Source organism: Megalobrama amblycephala, linkage group LG4, assembly GCF_018812025.1.
Source record: "Megalobrama amblycephala isolate DHTTF-2021 linkage group LG4, ASM1881202v1, whole genome shotgun sequence".
Lineage (NCBI taxonomy): Eukaryota > Metazoa > Chordata > Actinopteri > Cypriniformes > Xenocyprididae > Megalobrama > Megalobrama amblycephala.
In genome coordinates, this window is record NC_063047.1 from 355001 (window position 1) to 369503 (window position 14503).

At 40.4% G+C, this 14503-nt stretch overlaps 1 protein-coding gene across 1 annotated transcript in view; it reads left to right on the top strand.

Annotated features, from left to right (window-relative positions):
* dcc (DCC netrin 1 receptor) overlaps positions 1–14503 on the top strand; it is a 155211-nt gene that overhangs the window by 69712 nt on the left and 70996 nt on the right. Inside the window, exons 9-10 of the mRNA XM_048186510.1 lie at positions 2705–2859; positions 4006–4126. Of these exons, the coding sequence (XP_048042467.1) occupies positions 2705–2859; positions 4006–4126 (276 nt within the window). The remainder of the gene's footprint in view (positions 1–2704; positions 2860–4005; positions 4127–14503) is intronic.

The window sequence follows — 14503 nt, forward strand, 5'->3', positions numbered from 1 at the left end:
AGAACACGCTTCCGTCGTGTTTGTTGATTGTCGGGAAGAAAGCGCTTTAGCTAATGGTGCAGAACGGCGGCGTAATTAATGCGGAGCTTCGACCTCGGGCCGGACTGTGCTGCGTCTGCATTTCTAGTGCGCTCAAAGAGCTCATGTCTGGTTATTGATCACACGTGTTTAGCGGATCAGCTGAGGCTTTAGTCTCACGGCTGCTTTGATTCACGTTAAGAGCGAATCAGAGAGAGGCTCAGCGGGATGTTCAGGTGTTTCTGATCTCGTCACCAGATGCTTTAAAAGGCCCTTTTGTTTTTAGAGCAGGTTTTCCTGCTCCTCTGTTTAGTTCCTGTCTCTATGACGCCCCGCCTTCAGTGTGCTCTGATTGGTCGGCTGGGGTGTGTCTGTGTGAGATGCTGGAGTTCAGAGAGTCTGAAGGAGCTGCTCGTCTGTGATTGGTCAGTGTGTTATTGTGCGTTTGATCGGCCGTCTCTTTTTGCTGTCAGGGGAACAGAAGGGCTGATGGGTATTCACCTGTCGACCCGTGTGTCGCTCGTGTCTGCCCTCTCCTGTCACGCACTCGTCCCTCTCTCTGTCTCTCCTGTGGTCTCTCCATCTCTTGATTCGTTGAAGCATCTTCTCTAGTCATGAGTGTCAGATGGATCCGGCTGAAGCACTGAAGCTGCTGCTTTCTGAGTGCACTTACTAGACGACACACTTCTTCATTTCCTGTTCCACATGATTTGACTGTATCCAGAACAGTCCAGTATCAGAGGATCTGTATTGAGCTCATCTCAACAGTTCAATAATTTACAATAAATCATCACTATCAGTAATGATCAATATCATATTTATAATCATATTTACATCATATATTCATCCATCCATCCATTGTTCTATTGTTCCATCCATCCATCATCTATCCATTATCCATCCATCATTCCATCCATCCATCCATCCATCCATCATTCTATCATTCCATCCATCCATCCAGTGTTCTATCATTCCATCCATCCATCCATCATTCTATCATTCCATCCATCCATCCAGTGTTCTATCATTCCTTCCATCCATCGTTCTCATTCCATCCATCATTCCATTCATCCATCCATCATTCTATCATTCCATCCATCCATCCATCCATCCATCCAGTGTTCTATCATTCCATCCATCCATCCATCATTCTATCATTCCATCCATCCATTCATCCATCCATCATTCTATCATTCCATCCATCCATCCATCCATCCATTCATCCATCCATCATTCCATCCATCCATCCATCCATCCATCCAGTGTTCTATCATTCCATCCATCCATCCATCCATCCATCCATCCATCCATCCATCCAGTGTTCTATCATTCCATCCATCCATCCATCCATCCATCCATCCATCCATCCAGTGTTCTATCATTCCATTCATCCATCCATCATTCCATCCATCCATCCATCCATCCATCCATCCAGTGTTCTATCATTCCATCCATCCATCCATCATTCTATCATTCCATCCATCCATTCATCCATCCATCATTCTATCATTCCATCCATCCATCCATCCATCCATCCATCCATCCATCCATCCATCCATCCATTCATCCATCCATCATTCCATCCATCCATCCAGTGTTCTATCATTCCATCCATCCATCCAGTGTTCTATCATTCCATCCATCCACCATTCCATCCATCCATCCATCCATCCATCGTTGTACAGTGTATTTTGATGTAATATCAGGTAATTTCAAATTTTAATGTAACTAAAATGATTCAGAAAATCAGATCACACAGAATATGATTGCTTCAGCGTGTTGAACATCATCTTCTGTCTGCAGTGTGTTGTTGATGCTGTAGTGTTTTGATTTCTCATCATTTGCTCCACATCAGCGTCTCTCTAAAGTTCTGCATCATTTCACTAGTTTCTCTTTCTGAAGTGGACAAAATTCACAAATCCATTCTGTTCCAATCAGGCTGATGCTGGACGTCTGATGAGCGTTTGCTTTTGAAGATGAGCGTTCAGACCACTATTGAGATGAGGCCGATCAATACGCAATTTTCCCGGCGAAATGAGCCTTTCATTCTTTGGGAGAAAAATCAGCCGGATTGGAGTCTGTGGGAAGCGGCGCTCCGGTTTGCCTTTAATCATGACGGACGTCCATCTTCAACAATGAGTTCAGCTGATTTAACGCTTTAATGATGCTCTCAGGTAATGGCTGCTCCTGTCTCTCTACATCTCTCCTGAGATCCTCTTAAGCTGCTCTGCTTCGGCTGCAGATTTGACGGGATTGCGTTCATATATCGCAGTGGTCTGTGGATCTTCACCTGCTTATTTGAAGCAGTGTTGGGAATCCTTCCTCAGTCTTTATCCGCTCTCTGCTGCTGATCCTCATGCTGTGTCAGTCTTCACACACGCTCTGATGCCAACACTAGATTCAGCTGTGTGTCGTCTACAGAGTCAGCTGTCTTCTGAGGGAGCGTCCTCACTGTAAAGCGCTCTACATAGGCAGCATCATACATTCGGTGAACGGCTCAAATCACAACTGATTCCTGTAGAGTTTGATTCAGTTTTTATTGATGTTTGACTGAATGAAGCGTTTATGATCCTCCATCCTCTCGGGTCGGATCTGGTTCCAGTGAATGTGATTGGTTCTGGTTTGTGATGTAGTTTCTGTGGTGGTTCAGATGATGTTTATCATGTTCTTTTCTCTCTGTCCTCAGTGCCGCCTCAGTTTCTCAACTACCCGTCTAACATGTACGCGTATGAAAGCACGGACATCGAAATGGAGTGTGCCGTGACGGGAAACCCGCAGCCCACCGTCCGCTGGGTGAAGAACGGAGAGGTGGTCATTCCCAGCGACTACTTCCAGATTGTGGTAAGAGGGAATTCTTACTGTTATTTGAGATGAAGCAGGTTCAAGATGAAGCTTCAGTGGTTTGGGTTCAGATCACTGTTGAATGAACAAATCATTCATTCATTCAAATTATTGGTAACACTTAGCCGTAGTTACACGTTACTACATGTACTTACTATAGTAATAACAGTAACTAACCCTAAACCAAACCCTAACCCTAGCTGTAACTCTATAGTAAGTACATGTAGTTAATTAATAGTAATCAGTACTTATTTGAGTAATTACAATGTAACTACGGCACTGTAAAATAAAGTGTAACCAAATTATTTATTCATTTTATGTATTTATATTTATTTATTTTAATGAATTTTATTTAATCGAATGATACTGTTATTTTATTTATTTACTTTTATTAATTTAATTATTGTTTATTTATTATTTACTCTTTTCATTTATATTTATTCAATTTTATTAATTTATTTACTTATATTTGTTAATTTATTAATATATATTTATTTATTTATTCATACATTTTAATATATTTATTCATTTTTATTGATTTATGTTTATTTTAATCAATTTTATTTAAATCTAATAATATTATTTATTTATTCATTTATTTATTTTTATTTAATTATTGCATTTATTTATTTACTCTTTTCATTTATATGTATGTATTTCTTTTATTTAATTTATTTATTTTACTTATATTTATTCATTTATATTTATTTATTCATAAATTATATATATTCATTTTTATTTATTTGTAATTAATTTTAATTAATTTTATTTAATTGAATGATATTGTTAATTTTTATTTATTTTAGTTTTATTAATTAAATTGTATTATTTAGTTTATTTATTTTACTACTATTTATTAATTAATTTATGTCTATTTATCATACATTTTTATATATTTATTAATTCATATTTATTTATTTTAATTAATTTTATTATTTTATTTTATTTAATTAATTAATACTGTTCATTCATTCATTCATTCATTCATTTCTATTAATTATTTATTTATTTATTTATTTATTTATTCATTTTTATTAATTTAATTTATTTTAATTCAATGTAATTATTGTCCTGAAATCTTGATGTGTCTTAAGTGTCCATCACGCATGTTTGAGCGTACGAGTGATGGTCTCGTGTGATCTGCAGGACGGCGGTCATCTTCAGATTCTGGGTCTGGTCCGATCGGATGAAGGTTTCTATCAGTGCATCGCTGAGAATGAGGCGGGAAACAGTCAGGCGATGGCTCAACTCATCCTGCTGCAGCCCGGTAAGAGCCGCTCGACTCGCTGATCTCAGACCAGCGTCAGATCCGTCAGGGCAGATGATGTTCTGTCAGTGCTGCTGCTGTTTCCATCCATCTGCACGCGCACACACACACACACACACACACACACACTCACACACACACCGGCTGCAGGCGGGTCAGTTGCGCATCACAGATGTTTGCTGGTTGTGGGCCAGATGTGACTCTTTCACAGCAACAGTGTGTGTGTGTGTGTGTGTTTCATCTATCATCCTCTTGCTTTACTCATCTTTGAAAGTGTGTGTTTCTGTCTGGGAAGTGCATTTGTGAGGTTTAGTCTTAAGATCTGGATCTGTGTGGACTCTAAGAGCTTTACCCAGAATGCTCTGCTCTGCGTTTAGAACACTGATCCAGGGCTTTACCTAAAAAGAGACGTAGATTTAGACGTGATGCAGAGACGAAGCTTCGCCACAATGAGGGTTTATGCTGTAAATATGTGATTCTGTCCTAACCTAACATGACATTTTTATTTTATTTTATTTTATTTTATTTTATTTTATTTTATTTTATTTTATTTTATTTTATTTTATTTTATTTTATTATTTTATTTTATTTTTCTAATTATTTTATTTATTTATTTATTATCATTTATTATTTTTAATTATTTTATTTTATTTAATTTTTTTTATTTCATTATTTATTTATTTATATAAATAAATACAGAAAGAAAATACAGAAATATTTTATTTCAGAGGTTTATAAAGCTGTGTGTGTGTGAGTGTGTGTGTGTGTGTGTGTGTGTGTATTTGTGTGTGTGTGTGTGTGAGTGTGAGTTTTGATTATCAGATCTGATCCCAGACGTCTTCTGTGGCGGATCAGTGACTAACACACACGCTCTCTGAGGACGTTAAGCGTCGCGTCACATGATTATTTCCTGCAGCTCTTGTGTTTATCGGCTTGTAACGAGGTTTCTCTGTAATCGCAGCACCGGAGCGTGAGGTTTGTCGCTCATTCAGACGCGTCCTGAAGGGGTTTCATTTAATCTTGGCAATATGATATCTGTAGATGAAGGCGGTGGTTCCTCGTCTTATTTCAGGGTCTAATGAAGTTTAAAATCTTAGTGTTATGATGTTAATTAACGGACACACATTTAGATTTCAGTCACTGAACTGCAGAGTTGTGATACTAGAGGTGTGAAGTCTGAACTTCTTGTTATTGCTGCAATTTCTATTCATCAAAGAATCCTGAAAAATAAAATATATGACGGTTTTCACACAAATATGACCTGTTTTCAACACTGATAATAATCATAAATGTTTCTTGAGCATCAAATCATCATATTAGAATGATTTCTGAAGGATCATGTGACACTGAAGACTGGAGTAATGATGCTGAAAATTCAGCTTTGATCACAGGAATAAATTACACTTTACTATATATTCACATAGAAAACAGCTGATTTACACTGGAATAATATTTCACAATTTTTACTGTATTTTTGATCAAATAAATGCAGCTTGATGAGCAGAAGAGACTTCTTACAAAAAAAACCCATTAATAAAAATCTTAATTATTCCAAACTTTTGAACTGTAATGTACATTTCAAATTATACAAAAAAATTTAATATAGGTACAGGTCTTTAAATATATTTTCAATAGGTTTTATGTACTTATTATCTAAAAAAAAATAACATTTTAACCTGCTAAACGTTCTTTACAAACGAGTGCTCAGAGATGAAGTGATATATTGAAGGAGTTTGTGTTTGTGGGAGGTTTGGGATCAATCCGTCAGCCGCTAATGAAACTTGTGCCAAAAACCATCTGTCTGTCCATGAAAGTTTCCCACAGAAATGTGAGAAGATTAAAAATACCTGAATCACGATGTCATGTCGATCAAAAAACTATTAGCCGCTGTCTGACACTCAAGCAAACATTTTAATTAATCGGGAATGAGAGTGAAGCCGCGGGACTGACGCTTTCCTCTGTGTGTTCCTCCTGTTTCAATCACCGGCTCCAACAATGATCCGCGGATCTCTGTAGGGAGCGTCACCGCCGGCGCCTGCGTTCCCCGCGCAGAGACGCAGACGCAGTGTGAAACATCCGTCGCCCGGCAACCAGACGCTGTAGTGCTGGGCGGAGCAGACGAGAGACCGAACCGGAGCACAGATTCCCATTACGGCTGTAGAGAGACGCTCACGCTCTCATTACAGGAGCTCTGCTGCTGCCGCCGCTCAACAAAAGCGCTGTAGAGTTAAGATCTCACACTCTATTAAAGTCAATTGCCGTCCTGACGGACACACAAAAGCTGCTCTCGATGCACGTGGAGTGTTAACTCAATCTGTCCCCAGATTCACAGAACCGGGGATGTTTCATGAAAACATCATGTTCTTGTTTTCCAGCACAAATATCTAAATCAAGATTCATTTACTGGAGAAGAGAAATGACTGAAGATATTAATGAAAAATGCAGCGAGTTTGTGCTTAAAACAAGAACAAATATCTGCCAATTTGAATTATTTTATTTTTCTGATCACATTAGCAGATATTTGTTCTTGTTTTAATCATAAACTCACTGCATTTGTGATTATAACGAAGAGATTTTGCTTTGAGACATTGTGTTTCTTTTTGTCTTTCTCTTGTCACGTGATAAACAGGTGTGAAGCCGGTGAACATGTTCAGGTGCGTCTTTGTCATCGGCATTTATTTATGATTTGTGATTGACGAAACAAATCAGATGAAGGCGTGAGTCATGCGCACAGCTGTCAGTGAATCCCAGTCCTCGCACTCACAGATCCAGGCCAGGATTTCAGTCTGACAGCAGTGCAGAGAGACGGAGACGCATTAAACACACAGAGATTGCTCCGAGACGCTCCTGTTTTTATTTCTCTAGCACTTTATACAGTGCAGAGTGTGAGAATAATGCTGTAAAGTTCATCAGTCGTGAAACAAGTTCAGTTTCAGCTGTAAAGCAGCTCTGCAGAAGTCTAATATCACTGAATATTAATTGTCTCCTCATCCCTGGTCTCTATTCCAAACCCTATTTAGTGAGCTGTCTGTGTAGACATCAGTTCCAGAACCATTATAATTCTTCATCTGACTTCTAAAATGGAGAAATGATTATTAATTCATTCGGTGTAGAAAAGTGTTGATTACAAAGTTAGATTTGAGTTCTGTGTGTTGTGAATTCTGCTTTATATCTATCTCATCATTATCGTTTCTGCTGCACATCATCATCCCTCATGAGAGTGTTTCAGTAATGATCCTCCCTCAGAAGGCGTCAGTGTAGACGGCACACTAGAGCCTCTCGAGTCTCTCTCTCTCTCTGACAGTGTTTCTATCCTTTAATCTCATCTGTGTAATTAACAGTCTGTGATTTAATTATCATATTCACTCTAATAAGAGACACGGATCAACAAACTGTTGCATAAATTAATGATGACTCTCCTCATCTGGATCAGATTTACTGGATCAGATTTATTACCGGATCATCGTCATTACCGGATTCATCTTGCCCACAAATATATGTGTGCATTTTATACACAAACATTAATTCTATGGTTTTAAGTATCAGGACATAATAAAAAAAATCATCTGGTCATTAGCAGGATTTAAAATGTCGTGTCATTATTAACAAAAATAAAGCCAAGCAAACTAAGTACACTCTCTGATTCAGTTGCTTGTAGATCCACCATTAATAAGTTGAAGAAATCATGTTCTGTATGTCAGTCTCAGTCTCTCACATCACTCTGGAGGAATTTGGGCCTGCTCTTCTTTACAGCGTTGCTTCAGCTCATTGAGGTTTCCGGGCATTTGTTTACGACTTGATTCTTTTCTATTTCAGTCATTCTGTTGTAGATTTGCTGGTGTTCTTCAGATCATTGTCCAGTTGCATGACCAAACTTCAGCTGAGCTTTAGCTGTCGGACGAGTGTCCTCACATTTGACTCTGGAATACTACAGAGGAGTTCATGGTCAACTCGATGACTGAAGGTGACCACAGGTCATGTGACTGCAAAACAAGCCCAAATCATCATTCCTCCACCAGCGTGATGGACAGTTGGGATGAGGTGTTAGTGCTGATATGTTTGGTTTTCTGTGCATTATGGCCAAACATCTCCATTTTGGTCTCGTCTGTCGAAACGACATTGTTCCAGAAGTCTTGTGTGGTTTGTTCAGATGCAACTTTGCAAATCAGGATTAAAACGCCCCATTCACTGGGTTAAAACAACCCAATCACAGGGTTAAAACAACCCAATCGCAGGGTTAAAACATCCCAATCACAGGGTTAAAACATCCCAATCGCAGGGTGAAAACATCCCAATCGCTGGGTTAAAACATCCCAATCACAGGGTTAAAACAACCCAATCGCAGGGTTAAAACAACCCAATCACAGGGTTAAAACAACCCAATCGCAGGGTTAAAACAACCCAGTCGCTGAGTGAAAACATCCCAATCACAGGGTTAAAACAACCCAATCACAGGGTTAAAACAACCCAATCGCAGGGTTAAAATATCCCAGTCGCTGAGTGAAAACATCCCAATCGCAGGGTGAAAACATCCCAATCGCAGGGTTAAAACAACCCAATCACAGGGTTAAAACAACCCAATCGCAGGGTTAAAATATCCCAGTCGCTGAGTGAAAACATCCCAATCGCAGGGTGAAAACATCCCAATCGCTGGGTTAAAACAACCCAATCACAGGGTTAAAACATCCCAATCGCTGGGTTAAAACAACCCAATCACAGGGTTAAAACATCCCAATCGCTGGGTTAAAACAACCCAATCACAGGGTTAAAACATCCCAGTCGCTGAGTGAAAACATCCCAATCACTGGGTTACAACACCCCATTTGCTGGGTTAAAACATCCCAATCGCAGGGTGAAAACATCCCTATCGCTGGGTTAAAACATCCCAATCGCAGGGTAAAACATCCCAGTCGCTGAGTGAAAACATCCCAATCGCAGGGTTAAAACAACCCAATCACAGGGTTAAAACAACCCAATCACAGGGTTAAAACAACCCAATCGCAGGGTTAAAATATCCCAGTCGCTGAGTGAAAACATCCCAATCGCAGGGTGAAAACATCCCAATCGCTGGGTTAAAACAACCCAATCACAGGGTTAAAACATCCCAGTCGCTGAGTGAAAACATCCCAATCACTGGGTTACAACACCCCATTTACTGGGTTAAAACATCCCAATCGCTGGGTTAAAACATCCCAATCGCAGGGTAAAACATCCCAGTCGCTGAGTGAAAACATCCCAATCGCTGGGTTAAAACAACCCAATCGCTGGGTTAAAACATCCCAGTTGCTGAGTGAAAACATCCCAATCACTGGGTTACAACAACCCAATCACAGGGTTAAAACAACCCAATCGCAGGGTTAAAACAACCCAATCGCAGGGTTGAAATATCCCAGTCGCTGAGTGAAAACATCCCAATCGCAGGGTGAAAACATCCCAATCGCTGGGTTAGAACAACCCAATCACAGGGTTAAAACATCCCAGTCGCTGAGTGAAAACATCCCAATCACTGGGTTACAACACCCCATTTACTGGGTTAAAACATCCCAATCGCAGGGTGAAAACATCCCTATCGCTGGGTTAAAACATCCCAATCGCAGGGTAAAACATCCCAGTCGCTGAGTGAAAACATCCCAATCGCAGGGTGAAAACATCCCAATCGCTGGGTTAAAACAACCCAATCGCTGGGTTAAAACATCCCAGTTGCTGAGTGAAAACATCCCAATCACTGGGTTACAACACCCCATTTACTGGGTTAAAACATCCCAATCGCAGGGTGAAAACATCCCTATCGCTGGGTTAAAACATCCCAATCGCAGGGTAAAACATCCCAGTCGCTGAGTGAAAACATCCCAATCGCAGGGTGAAAACATCCCAATCGCTGGGTTAAAACAACCCAATCGCTGGGTTAAAACATCCCAGTTGCTGAGTGAAAACATCCCAATCACTGGGTTACAACACCCCATTTACTGGGTTAAAACATCCCAATCGCAGGGTGAAAACATCCCTATCGCTGGGTTAAAACATCCCAATCGCAGGGTGAAAACATCCCAATCGCTGGGTTAAAACAACCCAATCGCTGGGTTAAAACATCCCAGTTGCTGAGTGAAAACATCCCAATCGCAGGGTGAAAACATCCCAGTCGCTGGGTTAAAACAACCCAATCACAGGGTTAAAACATCCCAATCGCAGGGTGAAAACATCCCAATCGCTGGGTTAAAACAACACAATCACAGGGTTTAAACAACCCAATCGCAGGGTTAAAACAACCCAATCACAGGGTTAAAACATCCCAATCGCAGGGTGAAAACATCCCAATCGCTGGGTTAAAACAACCCAATCACAGGGTTAAAACATCCCAATCGCAGGGTGAAAACATCCCAATCGCTGGGTTAAAACAACACAATCACAGGGTTTAAACAACCCAATCGCAGGGTTAAAACAACCCAATCACAGGGTTTAAACAACCCAATCGCAGGGTTAAAACAACCCAATCACAGGGTTAAAACATCCCAATCGCAGGGTGAAAACATCCCAATCGCTGGGTTAAAACAACCCAATCACAGGGTTAAAACATCCCAATCGCTGGGTTAAAACAACACAATCACAGGGTTTAAACAACCCAATCGCAGGGTTAAAACAACCCAATCACAGGGTTAAAACATCCCAATCGCAGGGTGAAAACACCCCATTTACTGGGTTAAAACATCCCAATCGCTGGGTTAAAACATTCCAGTCCTGAGTGAAAACATCCCAATCACAGGGTTAAAACAACGCAATCCCTTCCACTTGTGAATAATCTTCCTCACTGTAGAATGATGGACTTCAGATTGTGGGAAATTGGCCATTTAACCCTTCCTAGATTGATCCTCTAAGATCTGATGATGTCTTTCCTCCTCGGCATTGTGTTAACACACACCTGCATCCTCCAGACCAACAAACTGACGAATCTTCTGCTTTTATAGAGGTGTTCACACTTGCTGATGATCAATTAATCAAAGACATTTGATTATCAGCGTCTGACTGACACTGACTCTCTCAGTTCCAGTAGAAGCAGTAAGGGTGTTCTTAGCTTGTCACACATGACTTCTCCATTTTGCCTTCATTTTTGTTAAAAACATAATGACATGGTGTGATATGTCATGTATTCTTGTTCATCTGAGGTTGTATTGACCTCATTTTAAGACCTGCTAAGAATAGAATCCAATTTCTTTTTCACAGGACTATATATACATACATATACTTGAGAATATCCGTTCAGCAGAAACAATAGATCTCTGAGTCTCAGCAGCGTCTCTTCTCTCATTCTCCCTCTGTCTCTGTTCGGGAGCGTTTTCCTCTCTGGAGCGGGACGGGTGTCTCCGCTGGGAATGGATGGATCGTCTTTAGGAATGCAAATAACTGTCTGAGTGATGGGATGAAATCAGCCGCTGTCGCCTGATCCATTCCATTCCTTCTGCCTGTCTGTCTCTCTGTCTGTCTGTCTCTCGTGCTGCAGTCAGAGCTGTAAACACGATGGAGTGTTGCTCAATAATTCATGTGCAATAATAGAAAAGATGCGATTGCTTATTTGTATTTAAACAGGGTTGAGTGCAGATGGAAAAGCACTGGAGAAGGAAAGAGCGGCTACATGGAACCGACACAGTTTTGCACTTTGCTACAAGATGCCTTTTGTGTTGAAATGTCTCATTTGCACATTTATAGTTGGTGAATTGATGCATGTTCACGTGATTCTCCACGTCTGCAGCTGCTTCAGTCCTCCATTACAGGCTCTTTGTGGAAATGCTGTTATCAGCTGTAATACGGCAGGCTGTACTAACAGGTTATTTTACCCGTCTGTGTGTGTGTAATGTGATAACCAGCACTTTGAATGTGATTGAGGTTCTCTACTTTGAATTGATATTGTATTTGCATTGCTATAGATGTGAAGGTGAGACTGACGTGTGCGTTGATCAGTGTTGATCGTTCAGCCAGAGAAACATGGACAATATGTAAAAACATACAGAGCACAAAAACTCCATCATGACAATTATTACACTGCTGGGTTAAAAACAACCCAAGTTGGGTGGAAAATAGACAGCGGTTGGGTTGTTTTAACCCAGCGATTGGGATGTTTAAATTTTTGGCCAACCTGCTGGTCTGTTTGAACTATTGATCAAAATTTACTATGTTTGGCTTAAAATGAACCCAAAATAGGTTGGAAATTAAACAGCAGACACATAATTACTAGAGTCAACAATAATAATCAAAAGGTGAACATTTATTAATAAGCAATTTAATAAATGTTTGTTTCATTATTATTAATTAAACGTATTAATAAATGTTCATTTATTAAACATATTTAAAAATGTTCATTTACAACATACTTTGGGTTCATTTTAAGCGAACAATACAGTAATTTTTAAACAATAGTTTAAATAAAACTACCTAGCAGGTTGGGCAAACATTTAACCCAACTGCTAGGTTAAAACAACCCATTCGCAGGGTTAAGAAAACCCAATCGCAGGGTTAAAACAACTCATTCGCAGGGATAAAACAACCCAATCGCAGGGTTAAAACAACCCATTCGCAGGGTTAAAACAACCCATTCGCAGGGTTAAAACAACCCAATCGCAGGGTTAAAACAACCCATTCGCAGGGTTAAAACAACCCAATCGCAGGGTTAAAACAACCCATTCAAAGGGTTAAAACAACCCAATCGCAGGGTTAAAACAACCCATTCACAGGGTTAAAACAACCCAATCGCAGGGTTAAAACAACTCATTCGCAGGGTTAAAACAACCCAATCGCTGGTTTAAAACAACCCAATCGCTGGGTTAAAACAACCCATTCGCAGGATTAAAACAACTCATTCGCAGGGTTAAAACATCCCAATCGCAGGGTTAAAACAATCCAATCTCTGGGTTAAAACAACCCAACTGCTGGGTTAAAACAACCCAATCACAGGGTTAAAACAACCCAATCACTGGGTTAAAACAACCCAATCACTGGGTTAAAACAACCCATTCGCAGGGTTAAAACAACCCAATCGCTGGGTTAAAACAACCCAATCGCTGGTTTAAAACAACCCAATCGCAGGGTTAAAACAACCCAATCGCAGGGTTAAAACAACCCAATCGCTGGTTTAAAACAACCCAATCGCAGGGTTAAAACAACCCAATCGCAGGGTTAAAACAACCCAATCGCAGGGTTAAAACAACTCATTCGCAGGGTTAAAACAACCCAATCGCTGGTTTAAAACAACCCAATCACTGGGTTAAAACAACCCATTCGCAGGGTTAAAACAACCCATTCGCAGGGTTAAAACAACTCATTCGCAGGGTTAAAACAACCCAATCGCTGGTTTAAAACAACCCAATCGCTGGGTTAAAACAACCCATTCGCAGGGTTAAAACAACCCATTTGCAGGGATAAAACAACCCAATCGCTGGGTTAAAACAACCCAATCGCTGGTTTAAAACAACCCATTTGCAGGGTTAAAACAACCCAATCGCTGGGTTAAAACAACCCAATCGCTGGTTTAAAACAACCCATTCGCAGGGTTAAAACATCCCAATCGCTGGGTTAAAACAACAGTTTCAGTTGACATTCACACACTGCTATAGGGAGGCGCTGCTTCAGTTCTGAACTCTGAACAGATGTTTTGTGAATGTGTTTGTCGAGGTCACTGCAGTGTTAACAGTGAATAGTTTGCCTGAGGGAAGTGCCAGTTTTTCTTTTCTTCCCCAGATGAGGAACACGGATTAAAGGCGAACGCATTTGTTTCTCCATATTTCTAAAGGCCTCTCTGCGTTCAAGTTCCATATTCCTGTGAATCCCTTAGAAACACACAGGGTTGAATTTGTAACCTCCTCACAAAACCGCAAAAAAATGATGTTCTTCTAAAGGTCTTGTTTCCAGCACAAATAAGTTGAGTTGTTTTGGAGCTGGTAGCTGGTTTCTAGCTGGTCATGGACTAGTTAACCCGCTTTTTCCATCAGGAACAATGTTTTTGCATCACAGTGTTTCACGCAGCAACATGGATGGTGTATTTCATCTAAATGGATTTGCTGAAGCCAAATGCGTCTGCAGAGACTCGTGCGCTGTGAATTATTCATCACGCTTCTCACTGACAGACACAATAAGCCTGGCGTGGCGCGCGTGGAAGGAGGCCGAGGATAACAATCGCGGCGACAGTCCAGCTCTGTGTTTGTGTGTCTGCTTCATTATGAGCCGCAGCTTTCTGCTCAACAACACTCGCTCTAATGAAGAACCGGACCCGATCTGGAGGAGATAATGACATGCGCTTGTCTGCAGGTAAACCAGTCAAATCAGTCCTTCTGCATCATTGCAATTTTAACATTGTGACTCAAGCAAACAATGTAATAAACTCCCAAGTTT